Below are 22,567 nucleotides of genomic sequence, written 5' to 3' on the forward strand. Positions count from 1 at the left end.
GCTGGGAATGGAATCCGGGTTGGCCGATACAAGGCAAACGCCCTACCCGCTGTGCTATCACTCCAGCCCCATAAGTCACTCTTAAAATGGGAGAGGGCAGGATAAGGGAGAGCCCCACTCCTTCTGAGCTCTACAGCTGTCAGTTGAGGAGGAGTGGAAGGACCTGGAAAGCCTTTTCCTCTTGTTCCCATTCTTACCCTACACTCTTCTAGGACTCCCTGAGATATTGTGCACAAGTACATCCATATGTTACAAGCCCACTCCAAGACTTGGGGCTACAAGAGGAGGTTACCCTGAACTTCTTGGTCTTGAGACTAAAATTCCTCTAGAAAAGAGAGCTTCAGTTCTTGCCAACCAGGAATTTGGAAGTTTCCTTCTTATATTTCAACTTGCCTCCCTCCCTAGAGCCTGTTTTCCCATTCAAACCTTCCCTATAGACCTTACTTTCATGGCTGCTTGTCTTCTTAATGTACCCTGGGACTGCTTGCTCAGGAGCTGCTGCTGCTGCTGTACAGCCAGTAGATGCATAGCAGCAATCTTGGGCTGGACTTGGAAAAGGAAAACCTCTACCCACAGCACAAAAGTAACCAACCTATGCCCATATTTTGCCTCGTGGGAGACTGAAGCTGAGCAAAGGTGACTGGCTTAACCAAAAGAGGAGCATGCAAGAAATAAATTATAAAACCAGGATTAGAAGGGAGATCCTCTGCTGCCTCTTTGCACTGCATCCATATGCACAGCAAAAATTGTGTGAAGATCTCCAGAAAGGTTTGAAAGGGGCCAATGGTTCTGATTCTGGATCTTCGAAGAATTAGATCTGAAAAGGATAAGGTCAAAGTCAGCCTTCCCGACCAATGGGAAGGAATACACAGACCTAACTCTGGGGACACTGGGATTGGCAAAGTGAGACCAGGATTAGAAGCATTACAAAACAAATCTAGCTGGATGATACAGATTTACTTAAGTGGTCATAAAAAGAAGCAACACCTTTCTGGCTTCTGAGAATGAACAATTCAATTTGTATGGTCATGTCTGGCAGAACAGCAGGGGAATGGCTGAGGAGATGAATACAAACCTAGAACCAGCGCAGTTCCAGAAGGTCCTCACTTGGAACTTTTAGGCCATCTGATCAAAATCTAGTGGCTTTGTGGGTCTTGCCTAAGGTTCCCTAATTAGTGAACAAACAGTGTTCCTAAATATAGAAGTAGCCTAAATGATCCATGGCAACAATCTATGCCCAAGGAGGCAGGTTTCTGTGCAATGCAGAATAGAAGACTAAGCGTCATCACTCCATCATTCTGTCAGTCATTGGAATTCCCCCTTTGCCATCACTGCCAAGAATTGTCTGGCTGATTATAAACCTCTTATCAGAGGATACCACTCTCTTCTAGGGCAGCCCACATTTTCAGTCAACTCTAGCAGTTAAAGTTCTTCCTTCTTTGGATCTGATATAATTCCTCTCTGTGACTTTACTCATGACCCTTATTAGTTCTTCTGGCACCATAAAAAAGTCAGTTTCCTATTTCCCATGCCAGTTTTGAAGCTGTTTATAGATTTCCAGAATCAGGTCTTTCCTTTTATTTGTTCATGACAATTACTTTCTGAAAATTCCAGGGCCCGACATTGCGTTAGGAGCTATATAATATAGTTAAGACAAAATTGCAATCTTCAAAAAGCAGGATAGACGCCCTCGGCCCAGATAAATTCGGAGCTGCTGAGAGTGAAACAGATCCTCTGCGCCTAAAGACTTTGATTCCAGTGACCTAACACATTCGGGTATCCAGCGCAGCTTCTTATAGCAATACACTGGGACTGTGAACTGGGCTACAACTCCGTACTGCCTGGGGGTGGATCTTTCCTCCCCACCCTGTCTTCTTGCACGGAAAATGGCGGCGCCAGCAACGTCCACATGGCAGGAGCCATCTTCTAAGACTCCTAACCCAGAGGTATACAATTTTTACACTTGGGGCTCCTAGGGAATCATGGGAAGTGGGTGTAACCGGCATACCCTCGGCCCAGATAAATTCGGAGCTGCTGAGAGTGAAACGGACCCTCTACGCCTAAAGACTTTGATTCCAGAGACTTCTTACAGCAATGCACTGGGACTGTGAGCTGGGCTATGCAATTTCTAGCAGAATTTTCCCTGGACTTTATACAGAAATCCAAAACCGCGCGGATGCGGCATCTATAATTGTCAGCAATGTGAAACGGTTCCTTTTTAACAGGTCTGACTTGGGGGGGGGGGAAACTCCAAATAATAACAGTGAGTTTTTGTTGAAATATTGAAGGTTATTAAAGTAGCAGCCACTTTTCTGGACTGTGAACTAAGCAACAGCCCCACGCCGGCCAAAAAGAGGAAATATCCCTCTTTCCCGGTTGTTTCCCATTTTCAGGGAGAAACGCGGCGTGGCGTCCACCATACTATGAGGCGCAGGAAGCGGGATGAGGGGGAAAAAAAAGGAAAAGGAAAAAGAAAAAAAAAAGAGTTATGCACTTGGAGCAGTGGGGCTACATATCTCTTCATTCTCAGCAATGGAAAACTAATTATCAAATGCTTCCTTGGTAGTAGGGCTGTCTTTCTTGGGGGGGAAACTCCAACAACAATAGTGAGTTTTGTGTTGAAATATGGAACCTAATCAAAGTAAAGAGAAGATGAAGTGAAATTCATCAGTTATACAGTTGGGGGTGGGGGGACGGGGGTATACTGGTTTTTTGGGTTTTTTTTTTGCTTTTTTGGGTCACACCCAGCGATGCTCAGGGGTTACTCCTGGCTTTGCACTCAGGAATTACTCCTGGCGGTGCTTGGGGGACCATATGGGATGCTGGGGATCGAACCCGGGTTGGCCGCGTGCAAGGCAAACGCCCTACCCGCTGTGCTATCACTCCGGCCCCCTATACTGGGTTTTTTGGTGGTGGAATATGGGCACTGGTAAAGGGATGGGTGTTTGAATATTGTATAACTGAGACATAAACCTGAGAACTTTGTAACTTTCCACATGGTGATTCAATAAAAATTTTTTAAAAAAAGCAGGATAGAGAACATAGTGAAACACTCAGTATAAGTCATTGTGATAAGTAGTATGTATTTGGTGTGAGGTGGTACAAACCAGGCAATTATCAAATGTGTTTTGAGGGCTGAAGGACAGGAAAATACCTGTGTGAAAGAAGTTTGAGTTTTGATTTGGAAAACAGAAGTTCACTACTAGGAATATGGCAAGAATAATGCACTTTAAGCAAAAGCAGAAGCAGGTATAAAGGCCTGGAGGTGTGAAATGGTGCTGGTTCAGAGACTGCAGGTAGCTCAGCACAGTTAAAGCACACAATGAGAGATGATGCTATAGAAGAACATGCCCACATTATATGTTTGGACTGGGAAGGAGCTAAGCTTCATTATATATGCAATGGAAAGCATTTCACATTAAATAATTACTGCTTAAAAGATTGCTTGTTGCTTCTATTATCTATGTCTGAAAGTGTGGATGGCAGAATGTAGGTATCAAGGCTGCAGGAAGGAAGACCAGATAAGATTACTGTAACAACTTGAGTGAGAGATGATGGGGAACTTAAGGAATAACAGCAGAATGAAGAAGTGGAAAGGAGTGGGTGATGTGAGAAGAGTGCCAAGGTGGTAGAATCAATAGTACTTACGACTCAGGAAAATGAGGGAAAGGGAGCAGTACTGAATGACTACCAAGATTATTGTCTAGGATGACAGAGAACAACAAGGAACCATCCCGTAGGCCTCCTGAGTACTGACTGGGAAGCCTAATCCCCTAAAATACTGAGTAGAAGCTACATGAGCCTTTTTTTAAAACTTTTTAAATGGAATTTTATTACTTTCTTGGCCATTACAATTAAACTGAGGATTTAATTTAAAACGAATTATTCATTTGTAATTGATACTTCCTGGCAAGCATGCTGATTTCCCGAAGTGGTTGCACTATTTATGTTTTTCTTTATCATTCATTCAGCAGCTCTCCATTTTCGTGCTGCAAAGTACTGAATTCAGCCTGAGACTGAATTGTCAAAGATTTCAGGCACTGTGGTGGAGTGGGCCTGCTCATTGCTATGTGAGGGAACTCCAGCTTCTATGAAGAGCCCTTTCCAACCTGTGTGTGGAACAGGGCTCAGTGCTGTTCAAGAAATGAAGCAGTTTTGGGAGATGAAAAGGAGGGAGGGTCACAGCCAGCAATGCTCAGGATTACTCCTGGTGTTGCAGGGACCACATAGGACATGGAATCGAACCAGGGTCAGCCGCATGCAAGTACCTGCTGTACTAACTCACCGACCTCTACTGCAGTTTATTTTGGCTTCAGTTTTTGCAGAGAAGGACCAAAAGTTGTTGGTCCTGGAGGAGGATGGAGGGAAGCTGGTAAATGCGAACTGAATGTCCACGAGTGAAAAATAATATAAAAACCAAAGCCTGCAAAACAATGGCACCTTAGAAAGAGTGCAAGTTACTAAGTGGGTCAGCCGACCTCTATCATCCATTTCAGTTCTCACAAAATCCCTGTCAGAGAGGTATTCTACCCATTTTACTTATGAGGGAATGCTGACTGAAAATCCTCCTCAAACACAAGTGCAGGTAAATAGCAGTGCAGGGAGGGTGCTTTACTAAGCCAGATGCTGAGATGGCACCTCTTCTTTCCCACCTGGAGGAGACAAAACATGCGATGCCTGTGTTTTTGTAATGCCCAGTATCCCCAGGAAGGAGCCTCCCCACACTTTTTTAATTGAACTGCCCCACCAGGCTTCTCCTAGTACACAGAGAGGTTGACATTCCTGCAGATAAACTGGGTTTCTTCTAATCATTCCCCTAAAAACTGTAGCTCCCACTAATCTTTTCTCAAAATCAGGAGGCAGTTTCCTATAGTGATTAAGAATGTGGACTCAAGCCTAAGCAATAGTACAGCGGGTTGGGCATTTGCCTTGAACAAGGCTAACCTGGGTTCAATCCCTGGCATTTCATATGGTCTTCTGAGCACCGCCAGGAGTAATTCCTGAGTGCAGAGTCAGGAGTAAGTAATCCCTGAGCATCACCGGGTGTGAACCCCCACCATGGCAAAAAAAAGTGCAACAAAATAAAAAAGAATGTGGTCTCACCATGAATAGGTATGAGATTTTAGATAAGTTGATTAATTGCTTGTTGCCTCAATTTACCATTTTTTAAGAAAAAAATGTTCTTACCAATTTTATAGTTTCCTAGGAAAACTTTAATTGATTTATCTTTCAATTTTTTAAAAAATTGGATCACTTTGACATACAGTGATCACAAGGTTGTTCATGACTGGGTTTCAGTCATACAATGTTCCAATACCCATTCCTCACCAGTGTATATTTTCCACCACCAATGTACCCAATTCCCCTTCTGTCATCATCCCCACCTTTCCCATCACCCACCCCAGCCTGCCCCTATGGCAGGCACTTTTCTTCTTTCTCACTCTCTCACTCTCTCCCTCCTTTGGGGCATTATGATTAGCAGTATAGGTACTGATAGGTTAATATATGCATGAAATAAGCATATATATACACATTTCCCTTTACCTACTAGCAGTACTCAGTCTTGTCCAAAAAAGAAAAAAGAAGTTACACGGGTCATTTCTGGGGAGTTGCAGTAGGAGGTGGGATACTGTTTGTCATGTCCTCCTCCTTCTCTAGCTTACTGTGAAAGCAATGTTGAAATGCAACTTCTATCCCCCTGGGTTTCTTAGAGACTATTATGAACAGATGCTCCCTTATAAGTTGTTTTAGATATGTATTGTAAGGAAGAAATAACTGCTTGCTGTGTTACTTCTCTGATATTTGGGTGTTGTTCATTATTACTGGGAATATTGGTGGTGGAGAATGGGCACTGGTGGAGGGATGGGTACTTGACCATTGTATGACTGAAACGTAATCATGATAGTGTGTAAGTCTGTAATTGTATCTCATGGTGTTTCATTAAAAATTTTTTTAAGAAAGATAGAAATTCCCAGGCAGCTGGCATGGTGAGAACTCTTTTAGAGAAGAAGTAGGAGTATAAACCAGTCTGTAGGTAATTTAAAATTGAATGAATGTAAGGGGACGAAATGGAGAGAATTCTGGGTATTTTGCTCTTCCCAAAAGCCAATGTTCCTAATATTTTCAACTATTTCACAAGATGTGGTTTCCAGTTCTCTCTTTTATCTTGTTTATATTCAATCAAGTTCTTATTTTTCAGTGTTCTTTGCATTCCCCAGATCATATTTAACAATGCAGAGTTCAGAAGTATCACTCCCCTATCCTGGAAGCTCCACTTATGCTAATGCATTCTAAGAGCACATTTGCTTTCTGAAGGTTTGTACTGTATTTTTCTGGTAATTCAGTGAGGGGAATGCCTGCCTGAGATGTGGGATCAAAGACATAGTCAGATCAAAGCCCCACCACGGAGTCCAAGCCTTCTGGTGAGACATCTGTATAAATTAAACCACCATGAGACTGTAGGCTCTCTAAAAACAAGGACTGTATTTTACTTATCTGTGCCTGTACTTAGGGTTTCAGATAAAGCTGGGTATAAAGAAGGTGCCTGCTCAATTCTTGAAATATAAACACTTGAAAACCTTACCTCCAAGGACTAGAAGTAACTTAAGTATAGTGCTGGAGGGTCTTGAGTATTTTGACGGTGATGAGGTACAGTAACTAATACTTCAAAACCATAGATGTTAACACTGTTGTAACCATCTTACACAGCACTGTAGCACTGTCCTCCCATTGTTCACTGAATTGCTCGAGTGGGCACCAGTAACGTCTCCATTGTGAGACTTGTTGTTACTGTTTTTGGCATATCAAATACGTCAAGGGTAGCTTGCCAGGCTCTGCCATGTGGGTGGGATACTCTTCGGTAGCTTGCTGGGCTCCCCGAGAGGGACAGACGAATTGAACCCTGGTCAGTCCTGTGCAAGGCAAACACCCTACCCACTATGCTACCTCTCCAGTCCATCTTACATAAACTATAATAAAAATAAAAATATTAAAAGAGGAGCTGGACAGATAATACAGGAGGTAAGGTCCATACCTGGCAGTATTTAGCATCTGAAACTGGTTCAATTCTCAGCACTCATATATATAGTTCCTGGGCACCTCCAGGGGTCTTCCTGAGCACAGAACTAGGAACATTCCCTGAGCACAACTGGGTGTGGACTAAAAACCAAAAAAAGACAAAAACCCTACAATCCAGCAAACAGCCCAATCTGGAGCAAGGTGGAGAACAGCAATGAAAAGCAGAATTAATGAGTTATATAATGTGTTTGCATGAACTTCACACCTCTTACAGAAAAAAATTGAAGCAAACAGAATTAAAAGAGGCGATCTTTAACTCTGGGAAAACAAAATTACCAAAGGATGGAATACAATCACTATAGTCCATTGATTTAGCTGCGAACAACATTAATAATTCCAATAAATAAACACAAAGTAGTTAAAACTAAAAATTGTGATAAGCCAATATTGGATCTATGAAGGTACAGTATGTTTCCACATACACTGCCACTGTTAGAAAAATACATAAAAAAATCATCTGAAAGAATAAGAAGTCAGCAGATATTTAAAACAGAAAAGAATCAATAAAGCAGTATCATCATAATATCTGAAGATGTAAATCTAAACATCAGAAGAAATGGACAGAAGGTTTGAAAGTAAGTCTGAAGTGTGAGGCTTGGGGGTAGAAGAAAAAGCTTCTGCCTTAATTGCAAGCACTGACATATGTATATACACATACATATAGGCATTACACTATACATATGAAGCATATCGAGGCTACAAGGGCTCATATGTGTAGATATATATCCATGTACATATATGTGTGTACATATATATATGAAATATGTGTATGTACGTAATATATACCTATCTCTATGTGATTTTATATATAGACACAGATATTGTCTATCTCAAAATTCTCCAGAATTAACTCCAGAATTCCAGGTCATGTACTGCCAGATCCTGGATCATCTAATTCATACTGTTTGGGCAATGAGATTGAGCCTAGTAATCTTAACAAGCTATCAGAACTTGTGAATCATCACAAAGTCAGAAAGAGAACCTATGATAAGGAAAGGGAGCTTGAGGCTTCTGTGCCCAATGATATGCAGGCAACTAGAGGCATGACACCAGCACAATAAAAACAACTTTCCTTTGAGCTGCACATAGACATGCATGGCATAAAAACCTACTCCACTATGCAAGCATACCTGTCTGTCACACATTATTAGCCCTGGGGCTAGGCTCAGGAAGCAATACCTTGACTTCAGCAGTCATCATACCAGTTCCTTGTCTCTGTCTTATGTCCTTACCCACAGGCCTGGCATAGTGACAAATAAGAGGCTGCAGAGAACAGACACCTAATAAAAGGAGACTGTAAACTCTGTATGGTCTCTAGTGGTGAGATGAAGGCTTTGGATTTCTCTCTGTTCCATTCTGCCCCACCCACCTAAGGATGTCTGTAGGCTCTCACACTAGAATCTTTCCAGTCACTTTCCGGCTCTTACTAACCTTCCACCCCAGGCCACACACTTCACCTTTGGCTTGCAAATTATCTTACCCTTCTTGCATGCCAGTGTTTCCCAAAGTGAGACACTGACCCCCAGGGTGGTTACTGGAGCCATAGGGTTGGTGGAGGTGGGGGTTTGGGTGGGAGCTTTCTGTTTGGTCACTGAAAAAAAGTAGATTTCCAGGGTCCACTGACTGGGATTTTTTTCTGAAAAGAGGTATTCAAACCAAATAAGTTTGGGAACCTCTGTCCTAAGCAGTCCAGTCGTGTTGTTGAACTCAATGCAGTATTAACAGATGTTTGGATTAAATACATCTAAGGTGAGAATAATAACAGCTGTCATCTACTAAGTGCTTACTGTGTGTCAGGCTCTGTTCTTCAGCAATAGATATATGTTAATACACTGAAACTTCACAACTACCTTGAGAGGTGGAGACAGATATTTACAGATGAGGACAGGAAGGACTAGAGAGATCTTAAATAACGTGCCCAAGACTATACAGCCAGTAATAATGACAGATACTATTCTTTAGTACTTTGCATTTCACAGGCACTGTGCTCTTAAATCAGCATGTTCTGTGTCATCATAAGTCATCTAATGGCCTTATTTTTTAGTTTCAAGTAAGAAGAGAAGGTTCCAAAAAAGATGTAAAATACGTTCAGAGTCTCCACACCTATTTTATGGAGAAAATAGACTTCAAACTGGAATTTCAACCCAGGTTTACCTGGAGTTCAGAGCCCAAGATACTTAGCCCCTCCATTTCAGTATCATAATTGAAGTAACCAGCTTGTTTTTCAAACAATATATTTTTGAGAGAATTTTGGATCTAATTTGGAAGAGATTTCTTGGAAATGCTTTTTTACAATGTTTTCATTCCATTCCTTGCGTTTTTTTTTTTTGCAAAAAGTATGTGGCGGGGTGTGGGGAGTGGAGATGAAAAACATTTGAATACTACAGGTTAAAAATTATTAATTCCATTTCCATTGTGCATACACACACACACACACTTTGGGAAGATGGAAATGTTGAAAAGAGGGAACTACTGTTTTCTTCCAAACCAGAACCAAAAATTCATTACTCTTGAAGGGTTTTCTTGCAGTCAGACAGTTCTCCTGATTGAGATTCTATTATTTAAGTGCTTATGGTATGCCTTACCCTGGATTATTCTGAAAGAATGCCAGACTCCATTTCTTTCAAAAGATTACAGGGAAGCTACGCACTCTAATTGCTCCTTTTCCCCAAGATTATGCCATAAATATTCTTCATTGCAAAGATTCTGAGATGCAAGGTTAGAGTTGGATTCAGATTCTGACTCTGCCAGTAACTAGCTGTGTGACTTTGGGGCAAGGCACCTGTAAGAAGGCAGAGTCTCAGTCACTAATTTAGCATAAAACTTTGAGTAAGTTAGCCTCCCTCTTTGGGCTTCAATTTGAGAAGATGATTGCTAGGAAGGCAGCATATATGGAGAGAAGACAGGGTCAAAAATCCTTAAACTCAAACAATCTTATAGTCAAATCCCCAGTTTGTTCTTCAAGTTATTCGTCAAGTGACTTATATTCTCTGATATACATTTTCTTCATCCAGAAAATGGAGATAATAAGAGCATCTATCCTTATCTATAATGTCTGCACTAAACTTTACTTATAGTATAATCATTTTGGTACTATTTCTGCCTTCTGGCAGTAAAATGTAGATTCATATCCCAGGCCAATTCTTACTAACTGCATGACCTTGAGCTACTTAATCACTTTGAACCTGTGTTTATCTTTGTAAAAAGAGATAAATACTTATTCACTTCACAGGCAGATGCACTGGGAAACCAACATTAACAGTATTGTAAAGCACAGAATCTCAATCAATAAAAATGTTAAAAATTAAGTAATAAGTAATACTAATTTGTGCTATATGAAGAAGGAAAGCAAGGGAATGGACAGTGTCCAATGAAAACAAACACCTGGACTTTGACTACAGAACTGAGGTTTACCATGCGGTGTTCGGCGATTGTCAGTGGAGGTGCAAGAAGTTTGTAAAGCAAAAGTGCAAACATTAGCACTCTCATGTATCCCCAATAACAATAAATATCTTAAAAAATAAATATCTTAAAAAAATTAAATGTGAGAAAATAAGTAAAACATGTCTCATGTAGTTCCCTTCTTTGTCTAGCCCTCCTTTTCAGCACTTAACATTCAGATAACAATTGAGACAAAACTCTGAAACAAATATTTTCAGAAAAAAGATTTAAATAATTAATATATATAAAACAATACATACAAATCTATAGAAAAATATAGGTCATGAACAGAGAATTAACAAAAGAAGCAATACAAATGGCCTAAAAATAGAAATAAAAATGTTTGACCTCGGTAATGTAAACTGAAAACAAATGTATACCATTTTTCAACTCCAAATTAGTAAAGTTTTAAAATATGATATTCAATACTGAGAAAGGGGTGGTAAACTGGTCCCATGCATGTTTGGTAAAGATATAAACTAGTGTTTCTCTGCAAAGAAATTTGGTAAGAAATATATCTGTACATCAAGAGATTTAAAAGGTTAATAGTATGCTTTGCTTCTGTAAAACTATTCCCAAATGTTCATTCTGCAGAACTGATGTTTATTCTCCCATTTGTATGCAAAACTAAGGAGAGAAAAAAGTCATTTTGTGTGCAAATGTTTACACAAGCCTAGAGAGAGGGCTGGAAGGCTACACACCAGATTGTTAACATCAGTGACTTCAGGACAGTGGAAATGGTAGGGAGGGAATGAGAATATTACTAATGTTTCCTTTATAAACTCCTGTATTGTAAGATTTGATACAATGAGCATGTATTGTTTGTGGTTTAAGAAACTCAGCGAAGTAGAGAAATAAGAAAAAATGATTGAGATAGCATTTATTGGAAAAACAGAATCACAGACGTGATAAAGATTTATGAAAAGAGATATTCATCACAGCATTATTTATAACAGTAAAATTTGTAAGTAAATATATAATAATAGGGACTAATTAAATAAATTGCATTATATTGATGTTATGGAATACTGTACACTAATCAAGACAGATATTTATGAATATTTAGTTACAGGAAAGGATATTCTGAATGATGGACAATAAGTTTAAAAGAGCAGGGTAAAAAACTGCATGGTTCAACTCTGCAAGAATAGTCAAGTCTAATATGATGGATATTATTAAAAATTTTAAAACCAGTTTTGATGATAATATGGAGAAACTAAAACCTTTGTGCATTGTTGTTAAGAGAGGAAATGGTGTGAAACAGGCTGTAATTCATCTAAAAACTAAATAGAGTTACCTATGATCCAGCAAATCCACATCAATTTACCCAAAAGTAATGAAATCATGATCTCATATAATTGGGGTGTTTTTTTTTTGGCTTTTTGGGTCATACCCAGTGATGCACAAGGGTTACTCCTGGTGCTGCACTCAGTAATTACTCCTGGCATTGCTCAGGGTACCATATGGGATGCTGGGGATCAAACCTGGGTTGGCTGTGTGCAAGGCAAACACCCTACCCGCTGTACTCCAGTCTGACCTCATATATTTGTGTGCAAAGCTTCAATATTCTAAAATACTAAAGTGTTCAAAATAGTAAAGGAAAGAAAACATAGGTCTACATTAAAGCTTGTATAGAATGTACACAAAAGCTTGTCTATGAATGTTCACAGTAACCTTATTCATAATTCCTCAAGGGTAGAAATAAACCAAGCATCTACCAAGAGATAGAGCGTTATAAGTCAAAAGACTGGTACATGTTTTGGTTGCAGGAGATCTGGCTTAGATCCCTGACACTAATGGTCACTTGAGAACCACTGAGAGAAGCCCTGAACACTGGTACAGGAATATTCCTCAGTAACACCAGGTACGGGCTCCCAAACAAAAGATGGATGGATTAAAAAAGGTAGTATAGCAACACAATGGAATATTATTTAATCATAAAAAGTAATAAAGTATTGAAAATATGCTGCGACACAATAGAACCTTGAAAACATATTTAATAAGTCATATAAAAGAGAACAAAGTTTCTTACGCCACTTAATGGTATGATGAGGATAGTCTAATTCATAGACAGAAAGTAGAATATGACTATATGTTGCCTAACAATGGGGATACATTTTGAGAAACACATCGTGCAGTGATTTTGTTATTGGGTGTGTAACTACAGAAAATTATGGTATAGGCTAGTACACAACTATATATGGCATAGCCTATTGGGAATACTATTGTGCATATGATCCACTGTTGTCAGAAACATCACTAGGACAAAAGAGATCACCAGAGGCTGGGGGAGAAAGAAACAGAGTGCTATTTTTAATGAACACAGAATTTCTGTTTAAGAAAATAAAACCGTTTTAGAAATGGGTAGTGGCAACAGTTGTACAACACTGCAATGTACTTCATGTCACCAAACTGTACACCTTAGAAGTGGGATAGATGGATAAATGGTGAATCTGACATTAAACACAATAAAACCCTAAGAGCAAATATATACATTTCCACAAAAATACATAACAAGAGGATATACACAATAACATTAATTGTGCCTCTGAATTATTCTACCTGTTATACTTTTATTTTCCAAAATTTCTCAAATAAAAACCATAGGTCTTAGTAACTGAAAAAATGTATATTTTGTTTGTCTTGGGCTCATATCCAGCAGTGCTCAGGGCTTTACTCCTGGTTCTGCACTTGCAAATCGCTCCTAGCTGGGCTCGGAGGACCATATATGGTTTCAGGGATCAAACCAAATTGGACTTGTGCAAGCAAGTACTATACTCATTGCAGTATTACTCGGGCCCCTGGAAAAATGTATTTAAAAATATTCCAAATGTATAATAATTCTGAAACTTGATTGAAATTTCCATTTATTTCAGCACTAAGGAAATAAGCTCACCTGTCACAGATGAGCCAGGTAGTGAGACTATCTGCTTAGAATGGTAATGTTACTGAAAACATATGTAACACCTATCACAACACACTGCTCTCTGGGAATAATTTAGTGAACTGACATATTCCTTTACTACCAGAAGTAATCCTATTCATCCCAGGGCAAACCAAAACCCTAGTAAAGGAATTGGGTGTTCAAAACATAGGCCAGACCTGAGCGGGCTTCAGGATAATAAGGTTATTATTGATAAACAGAAAGAGCTGTTTCCCCTTTCAGCTCTTCCAGAGGTTCTGGGTTGGGTATTCTTCCTCCTTGCTCATGTTGATCCTTCCAGCAGATGGAAGCTGAGGCTGAAAGAGATTAATTCCCTCCAGGCAAAATGAAGCCAGCACCTTAGATCTCCCTTTCAGAGCCTGAAGTTCACACCTCCCATCCTTAACACCTATCCTTTGTCTCTATCCCAGCAGGATGCCGGTTCACCATCCTTACTGAATCTCAAGAACAACTGAGTGGGGTAGTGAACAGAGGATATTAGGGAGTCCCCACTTTGGATAAGAACCACTCCATGAAGTTCCTGCAAATTGCTAACAAGTTTTGTTGGTAGTCAGTGGAGCATTGACTGGCAGTTTGGAGGAGATTAATAAAATGTCCTTATATACCTGCAAACTGGGTAAAGAACAACTGACTGCGTGTGTATCCTTTAGTGAAGTGGCCTGTGGAGGTCACTTCTCAATCAGTCTCATTTACCTCATTTGTAAAGTGGGGATAATGACAATACCTGCTGCGGAGGATGACTGTCAGGATTAAATCAGTTCATGGAGACAAATAAAGCCCTTGGCATCTCTCAAGCACTCAAAAATTTACAGTTCTCTTTTCCTTTCTCCCTCTTCTTGGAGCCAGCCTGTCTAGTCTTCTGGCACAGAGACTTGTGGCTCAGCTTTCAGCTCCTTCATCCAGAATCAATTCAAGTAGGAGCTTTGGCCTTGACAGCCCTTTGTCATCCCACAGTAATTCCTTCCTTCCCTAGAGCAGCTGCAATTCACAGGTGCCCTTGCTCTCCCCTCTAAATACCTACCTGGCTTCAGGTATCAATCCAAGGGAGTGATTGAATGCCTTCTTACGCCTTTGGAGAAAAGAATGATCCAGCGTGTCCACCGCCCTGACCACTCTGTAGACTGAATGCATGCCTATAACCATATCCATTTCCCAGGTCCTCCCAGATCAGTATCATAGAAAGATGTTTCTAGAGGCCTACTTTACCTAGCTTTCCAGAAGTTGTCTCTGACTTTGCAGTAAACAACTACAGCTAGAGTTTGCACGTGGGTGAAATATGGAAAGGGTAGGGGTCATGGCCCACTGGCATCGGCACAGGAGGTTAAAAGCTTCAGAGGGTGGGACTATCAAAGAATTGGTTCCAGAACGAGGTTTTATTTTTAGTCATTGTTGATTTATCCTACATTTACAATATTATGGCAGGGAGAAGTTTTTCTAGGGCAAACTCCCACCAATGTGCCTGAGGTGTCATCCTACATACCTACCCACACAAAGAAGGGTGGGTGTGCTTTTCCCAGAGGTACCAACATCTGGAAGGAGACTGGCATAAACCCACATGGCTGAGAAGTACCCTCTCATGCTTGTTATGTTTTTAAAGATCCCTGTTATTCATTTCATCTCAGCCCCACCCACTGTCTTCCTTTTCTCACCCCTTCTTCCACAACATTCTGAAGACTCTTTCAACCACAGCATGAGATTGGGTGGGGAGGTTGCTGGGCTCCCTGCTTCTACCTAACTCGCCCCACCTCATCTTTGGGAAATACCAGTGTGTTATTCCTGGAGGTTCCCGTTGCTATGTAGTCAAACACCAGCCTTCCGAAGCATAGAAAGTAGCCATGAAGAAAATTGAGGGATGTGTGCGTCATGTTCACATGTTCACATGTTTAAGAAAGCATGTATGCATATATGCTCTAGGTGAACTCACAGCAAACAGGAGAGAGAGAGAGAGAGAGAGAGAGAGAGAAAGGGAAGAAGGAAAAGAGGGAACCAAAAGGTGAAAGAGGAGCAGGAAGATGGGTGTGGTTAAGGGAGGTGAGGTGTGTATAGTGTATGACGGAGATCAGGGGTAAAGGGGAATGGAAGTGTGATAGGCAAATGGTTCAGTGCATGGAAAATAAGGAGGGCAGAAGATGATACAGGCTATGGGATAAAGGTTGGGCTAGGTGTGAAATGAGGGAAGGAGACTGTGATGGGATTGAGAAAAGGGTGAACTGTTAGAGCAGGGAAACGGGCAAGAGTGGGCTAACTGTTGGGAGAAGTGACGGTTAGAGTTTAGAGAACTCGAAGTGTAGGGGAAATGATTAGAATTGTATGGCATGTATGGATGGGTGCAGAGTGATCTATTAGAAGACGGGGTTGACTGGTTGGCCATGGGATGTAGTGCAAGGGAGAGTAGGAGTAAGGACCGGGTGAGGGAGACTGGATAGGTATGAGCAGTATAAGATCATTTTTCCATTCCAGCATTTAATCCACTATTCTTTTTCAAGTTATAAACGTTGCCTCTTCTCCGCCCCCCCCTTAAGGAGACACAGTTCCTGAACCTTTCTAGCAGACTAATGATCACAGTTCTGGGCAGTAACCCTCTGTGAATCTAAAGGTTCTGTCCCATAGGAAGCTTTGTTATAGTTTCCAGGAGGTTGCTTCTTGATTGCCTCCTGCTTCTTCTCCCTAAGCAGAGACCAAGACACCCTTTCTTTCTTTTTTCCTTTCATGTGTTTTTGTGTCACACCCAGCGATGCTCCTGGCTGTTCTCAGGGTTCATTCCTGCTTGTGTGTGAGGGACCATATTATATGCAGTTCTAGATAGAGAACGGGTATCTTCCTTAATCCCTGTACTATAATCTCTCAGGCCCAAAAGTACACTTTCTATTCACAGGAGGCTGACTGTAGGGTATGGTTCCTTGCATGAGAGACTGGATGACTGCAGGAACCAATTGCCAACTTGGAGCTCCTTCCCTTTGCCCAGTGCCCTGAGTGTTGTGTTCTCAACACCATTACTAAGCCAAAGAGTCCTAAAGGTGTAGCATGTGGGAGGAGAGAAGAGGACTGAGAAGAAGAAAGTGGAGAAAGAGCAGGACTTTAATGGGTATGGGCAAAAATCAAGGTGCAAGCTCTGACAGTCCTCCTGTGTGTGCGTGTACGTCTGTGTGTACATGCGTGCATGCGTCTGTTAGGCATTCCCAGCCCTTCCCAGTCAGTCAGCGATGCTTTTCAGGGAACAGGTCTGCTCATGGGCCTAAACTCAACACTGAAAATAGACCTTAGACTTGGTCTAACTCTTCTCTATTCTGAAGTTAAGAGTCACCTGCCCAGCACTCCCTCCAGAGGAATGTCAGAATCCGGCCACATATTTCCTGGAAACATGAGCTTACCTCCCCCTGAGGCAGTCTGTTCTTTCTTTGGAAGGAAGCAACTGTTACCAGCCTTGCTGACATGCCAGGATGAGATCCTGTGCAGACTTTTTCTCACCAATAATGACTACACAGGGCTGTTGATAAATTGGTTCTAATTTGCAGATAAAAAAGGGAAGCTCATACCATTTCAGTCCCTACATCAAGAGTACAGAAGCAGTAAAAATCCTGGGAGGTTTGAAGCCAGGGTTTTCGCACCATAACAACCTCTGGGAATAACTTAAATTTAAGATATTCCTCTTTACTTGCACCATAGTAACTTTTCTGAAGTCTGAAATCAGGAAACACATCCTCCTGAGCCTCTTCTTCTCTAGCAAAACTCGAGTTCCTGTCTCCTCACAGCCTGGTTAGTGTGCTGCCCCAGAGACAGAATATGCCAGGTGGTTTTGTACTAGTCCAGAATAGTGAACTATCACATCTACCTAGGCACAGTCCTATGGCTGTTGGAAGCTGAAAACTGTTTTCTTAGGCTTCCATTCCCCCTTGCATCAGATTAAAGAGGCCAGTGTTTTCTCCAATCTCTACCCTTCATCTCAGTAGGGATGCTTTGAATTTATAAATGGGAAGGACAAGGTTAGGGAAAGAAGAAATCAGATCCAGGAATGGGCACTGTCAAGATTTGGAAGGATAGCCTGTGTGGGGGAGAGGTGAGAGGGGCGAGGTGAGGTAGTTTTCCAAGCTAGGGCAAGAAGGCTCAGGGGAGGAATAGGTAAGGGCTTTGGGTGAGTACACACTGGGAGATAGTGGAAGGGTGGGGCATGGCCCCAGGGGTGGGAGAAACCACGTTGGAGAAGGGATCTGCCTGCCTAAGTTAACACTGCCCTGCTGTGCAGAGGAAGTCAGTAGCACATTAAGGAAATGTCGCAGCTAGACTAAATTGGGAGGTGTCATAGGCAGAGTGAGGACAGGTATGATTAGTGGGGCTCTATGTGGCCTGAAACAGGGGCAAACATTGCAAACGGTGAAAAAGGAGTTTATGGGCCACCCATTAAGAATCTAACATTCAGGACAGGGACCCAGTAATGGTGGCCACCTAGTTCTGGAACACAGATTCCGGGCTTGTTTCTACAAGCAGAGGGAACTTCCTTAGTCTGGCATGGGGCAGAGGACTCTACATGTAGGAGACTCTCTAAGAATGAGGCTTCACATCCTAGGATTAAGGCCAGTCTCCTCGGTGATAGATAGAAACAGTCTAGGATAGTGGGTGATGGGTTAAAAGGAGTCTGCAGGAAGGAGGCGAGAAGGGCTAGCTATTGCTGGTTTACCCATAATTCAGTAGGATGGAGAGCTCTGAGTCTAGGCATCAGTTGAGGAAGAGTCCACTGGAAGATAAGTAGGAAAGACAGAATGAAAGCAGTGGAGCTGGCACTCCCTTTCTCTGGGCATAGCAATAAAGGAGAACAGACAACATTGATTGGCAAACTGAGAGCCACAGTGACAAGAAGACAGAGAGGAGGGCCCTGACCCTGGCCATCAGGAAGTTGATGGGAAGCCATGGCAAAAGCAGGGGCTTAGCACCCCTACAGGTGGGTTGGAAGCCTGGCACACATCCTCATACTTGAGTGATGGTAGAGCAAAGTACTTCATTCCCTTACAACTCAGCATCCTTACCTGTAAAATGGGGGTAATGGTGCATTTCTGATCTCATAATATATATGAGAGAGGTTGAAAATCCTAAGCATTACATTAGGAGCAGGTAATATATCATTACGGGTTTCTTCTGCCATCTGAAAGCACAATGCTCCTATCTGTTATCATCTGGTAGGTTAAGATTGTGGTAAGGAATTGCCCAAAAAATTCCCACCCAAATCAATGGTAATTGTACTTTCAAGCCCCCAAACTCACCTACCTGGATAGTGGAGAAAAAGCTATATCATAAAATACAATCAGCTACCTCTTTCTATTTAAATCTCACAGAATACTCTGAATGTAGGCAAAGCAAGACTATCTTCTAAAACAAATAAAGAGATCTAAGCTTAGTCAGATAATTTGACATGCCCAAGGTCACACTGCTTAACAAGTGGTAAAAACTGTGGTAAAGCCTCTGGGATACGAGCCTTCCTTGTCTGTCTTACATCAAACTTCTTGGTAAAAACAATCAGCACGAGGGACTGTTACTTAGTGCAGGACCAGAGCTTGATGCCAATTCTAACATGGAGAAACGCCTATTCGAAAGTTGTGACATGGTTTCTCATTCATCCTGGTGACTGGGAGAGCAATAATCAGTTGGAGTCAAGGACCATATTCCTGAGCTCCCAATGAATGTGGCTAGCATGAATGATGTCTCTCTCTATTGCTGTGTAGCAAAATATGTCCTTTCATGTGATAGCACTTCTGCTGGTGCAGCCCTGATACAATGGGGAAATGTGTGTGTGTGCGTGTCTGCTTTTCTGGCACTGTGTGCAGGTGTGATGACTCTCTGTATCTCTGTGTGACTTTGTCCCGGGTGGTGGTGGTGTAAGGCTGTGTGTATGTGTGTGTATGTGTGTGTCTATCTGTCTGTACACCTTTAAGAAGTGGAATATCTCATTTGGTAGTGTGAGTGAGGCAGTGAGTCAGCTGAGGCTGAGGGAGGCGGGAGGGGGACTGCTAGGTTACGAGAACAGGAAAAAGGAGACTGAGAAAGTGAAGTCAGGAGCAAGAAGCTGCCCATTTCCTTCCCAACCCCCTACCCAAATCCCTAAGTAAACATCCAAGAACATGGAAACCTGCACAAGTTCCAGGGCTTGTGCAGGGCTGCAAGGGGCACTTTCTGCCCTTCCCCAAGCCTCGGAGGTAGACGAACTAGGCTAGGAAGCAACTGTTTCTAGCTTTCAGGCTGCAGCCCTCAGACGGGTGAGGCAACTACCCCACCTGTTCTCCTTGGCACTTGACCCTTTGACCTTGCTGTTCTCCCTCCCAAATACAAGCAGACCTAGCCAGGCCAGAGAATTGGGGCAGAAGCAGCACATCCCCAGTGTTTACAGTGCTAGGACACCTCCTGTCCAGAACGACCCTAGTAAGGGGCACCAAGTTTCTCAGCACTCGGCCCTTCCCTAGCTAGACAAGCCACTTCTGCAGCATCCTTCCCATGTCTCTGGATGCTTGTCTCCAGCAGCCAGCCCGAAATCTGGCTCTCGCTGCACTGCTATCTTGGGGCAGCAGTGAGAAGGCACTGGGACATGGGCAATGCACTGGCCTCCCACAAGCCACTCTCCCCAGCCCCAAGTGCGGCCAGAGAAGAGGCGCTGAATGGGCGGGTTTCCTTCTTGGGAGAACAGACACCCCTGGACTCCAGAGGCCTAGGCTCTGACTCGTCGCCTCAGGTCACGTAAGGTCAATATACTGGTGTTCCTCACCCCCTACTCTGCCCCTCTGCTCACCCACTGGCAGAGGCCAAAGGATGAGAGTTGGGCGGCCGGACATCCCACCTCCTCCCTCGGCCTTCCCCCCTGCACCAGCCGGTCCCAGAACTTTCAGTGGAGGCCCAGTCAAGAGAAAGGGCATGGATGGCTGAGAAGGAAGGCTGAGGAAGCTAAGTGCCTGTTTGCACAGAACTAGCAGCCCTGGGTCCTGCGACCACACCGGACTCAGGGGGGTGGGATATAGGGGGTACACAGGGTGCCCTGACCCCCGAGTAGAAGTTGACCAGGGTTTCCCGGACCGGAGTCCCTCCAGCCTCTTTCCCACAGGGGATTCTGAGCCAGGGCAGGGCTCGGCTGACAAGCCCCGGCCGGGGCTGGCTGCAAAGGGAACAAGGAAAGGGAACCTGCGTTAGATGCTCCGGCTCTTCTCCCACCGCCCCCAAGGCAGCCGGGGCGGCCAGTGGCTCGGGCTAGCAGCTGTCCCTACCTTACAGCCTTTCGTGCAGGACCGGATTGAGTACTCTTCTGCCTGCAGGTATTTATGGAGCACGAGGTCGAACTCGTCATATTTTTCCTGAGCATGTCGGTCGAGCCGCTGGTAAGCCTCGAGACAGTTGCTACACACCTCCCAGGCTCCGGAGCCCGGGTTGGCCACGACGGCCAGCAGGTCCCCCAGCATGGTGTCCAGGCTGCAGTCCAGGCTGTCGGGCCGGTCCATGCCCAGCAGCAAGTCCCAGACCGTGTAGGTGTCACAAAAGGAGAGCGTGAAGTTCCGAAAGTGACCTTTGAGCAAGTTTTTCTTGGCGGCGGGGAAGGTGGCCGGGATGCGGGGCGGGGAGTCCGGGGGCCGCAGAGGGGGGACGGGGGTGGTGGGCTCAAAAAGTCGCTGCAAGGATTGCAATTTGGTGCAAGCTGCGTCCAGCCCCGTGGGCTCGGGGGCGCCGCGGCAGTCGGGCGCGGGGCCGGCGGCGGGGGCGGCTTTGGTCAGGTTGCCGGCACGGGGGCCGCAAGCGCCGGGGCGCGCGCCGGGCTCGCTCGGCGACGGCGGCGGCGGCGGCGGCGGCAGCGGCAGCACCGCGCGGGGAGGCGCCGGCCGCCTCTCGCGCCCGCTCCCCCACGGCGGCCGCAGGGCGCTGCTCAGCTCCCTGGCCCGGGGCCGGGCCCCGGCGCACAGCCACAGATGGTCAGCGAGCAGCACGGTGAAGAAGAGCAGGGACGCCAGGGACAGTCGCCATCGCTGCGCCCGCTCGGAGTCGGCGCAAGGTTTGTCGCCCGGCCTGGGAGCCCAGCAGCAGCAGCAGCAGCAGAGAGTCAGCGCGGCCGCGTCTTTCCCGGGCCACATCCAAGCGCCCCTGAACATATTTCAGGGGGGGGTCCGGGCCGGGGCCAGGCGGCCGTTGTCCAGCGGGCGGGCGGGCAGGGCTGCGCGCCGCTCCGCGCTCCTCGGCGCCGTCCAGGCTCTACCTCGGCGGCCGCATGGCGAAGCCGGGCAGGGCGGCTCGGGCTGGCGCGGCGGGGCGCTCTCCGGGCGGCCCCGCACCCCCGGGCTTCCCGCTCCCTCGGCTCCCGGGCCGGGCGCGGCCGCGGGCCCGCTAGGCGCTGCCCGGCGTCCCGGCGGGGGGCGGTGCGGGGCGCTGGGGCGGTGGCGGCGGCGGCGGCGGCGCCGCGCTCCTCATAGTGTCGGGCCACTCGGCTGGGCTCCCGCGGCCGCCCGGCCCGCGCTCAGTCCCGGCCGTCTCGGCGGGGCGCAGCTCTGCGCCCCTCAGCGCCGCCGCTTTGGCTTTGCTCCGCGCCGCGCCGCTCGCTCGCTCGCCCCGCGCCGCCGCGCCGCTCCCGCCCGCCCGCCCGCTCCGCGCCGCTCCCCGCGCCGCTCGCACTGTCCCCGGCCCCCGGCGGACTCCGCGCCGGCTCCGCGCCCGCGCCGCCCAGAGTTCCGGCTCGCCCGGGCCACCTGGCTCCCGGCCGCGCCACAGGCGCCGGCCGCCGACGCGGGCCGTTAGTTACTGAGCCGCTCGCTTCCGCCTCGGGTCCGCCCCGCCGTGGCGGCGGCCGAGCGGCACGGCCCGGTGGCTCCCGCTGGCCATGCCCCCCTCAGTCTGTCGCCATCTTCCGCGGCGCGGAGAACACCTTGAGCGCCCGAGTGCGAGTGTGTTTGGGGGAGAGCGGGGCGGGGAAAGAGGCGCGGAGAGGCGGAGGGAGCGGGCGCGGGGCCCCGACTGCGCCTGCGCCTCGGAGCTGCTCTCCCCCCCCCCCACCCACCCCCAGCCCTGGCCGCAGCCGCCGGTGCTGTTTGGGGATGTTTCCAGTCCACCCCCAACTCCGTTCACTTGAGCGCCCCCGTGCAGGCGCCG

The 22,567-nt window shown here is 45.4% G+C and overlaps 1 protein-coding gene across 1 annotated transcript in view; it reads right to left on the reverse strand.

Annotated features, from left to right (window-relative positions):
* Nucleotides 1-21,715, reverse strand: part of NALF2 (NALCN channel auxiliary factor 2) — a 35,881-nt gene extending 14,166 nt beyond the window's left edge. Inside the window, exon 1 of the mRNA XM_004615773.2 lies at nt 20,704-21,715. Within this exon, the coding sequence (XP_004615830.2) occupies nt 20,704-21,576 (873 nt within the window). The 5' untranslated portion in view covers nt 21,577-21,715. The remainder of the gene's footprint in view (nt 1-20,703) is intronic.
* Between the last annotated feature and the right edge of the window lie 852 nt (nt 21,716-22,567).

This window comes from Sorex araneus, chromosome X, assembly GCF_027595985.1.
Source record: "Sorex araneus isolate mSorAra2 chromosome X, mSorAra2.pri, whole genome shotgun sequence".
In the NCBI taxonomy this organism is placed as follows: Eukaryota; Metazoa; Chordata; class Mammalia; order Eulipotyphla; family Soricidae; genus Sorex; species Sorex araneus.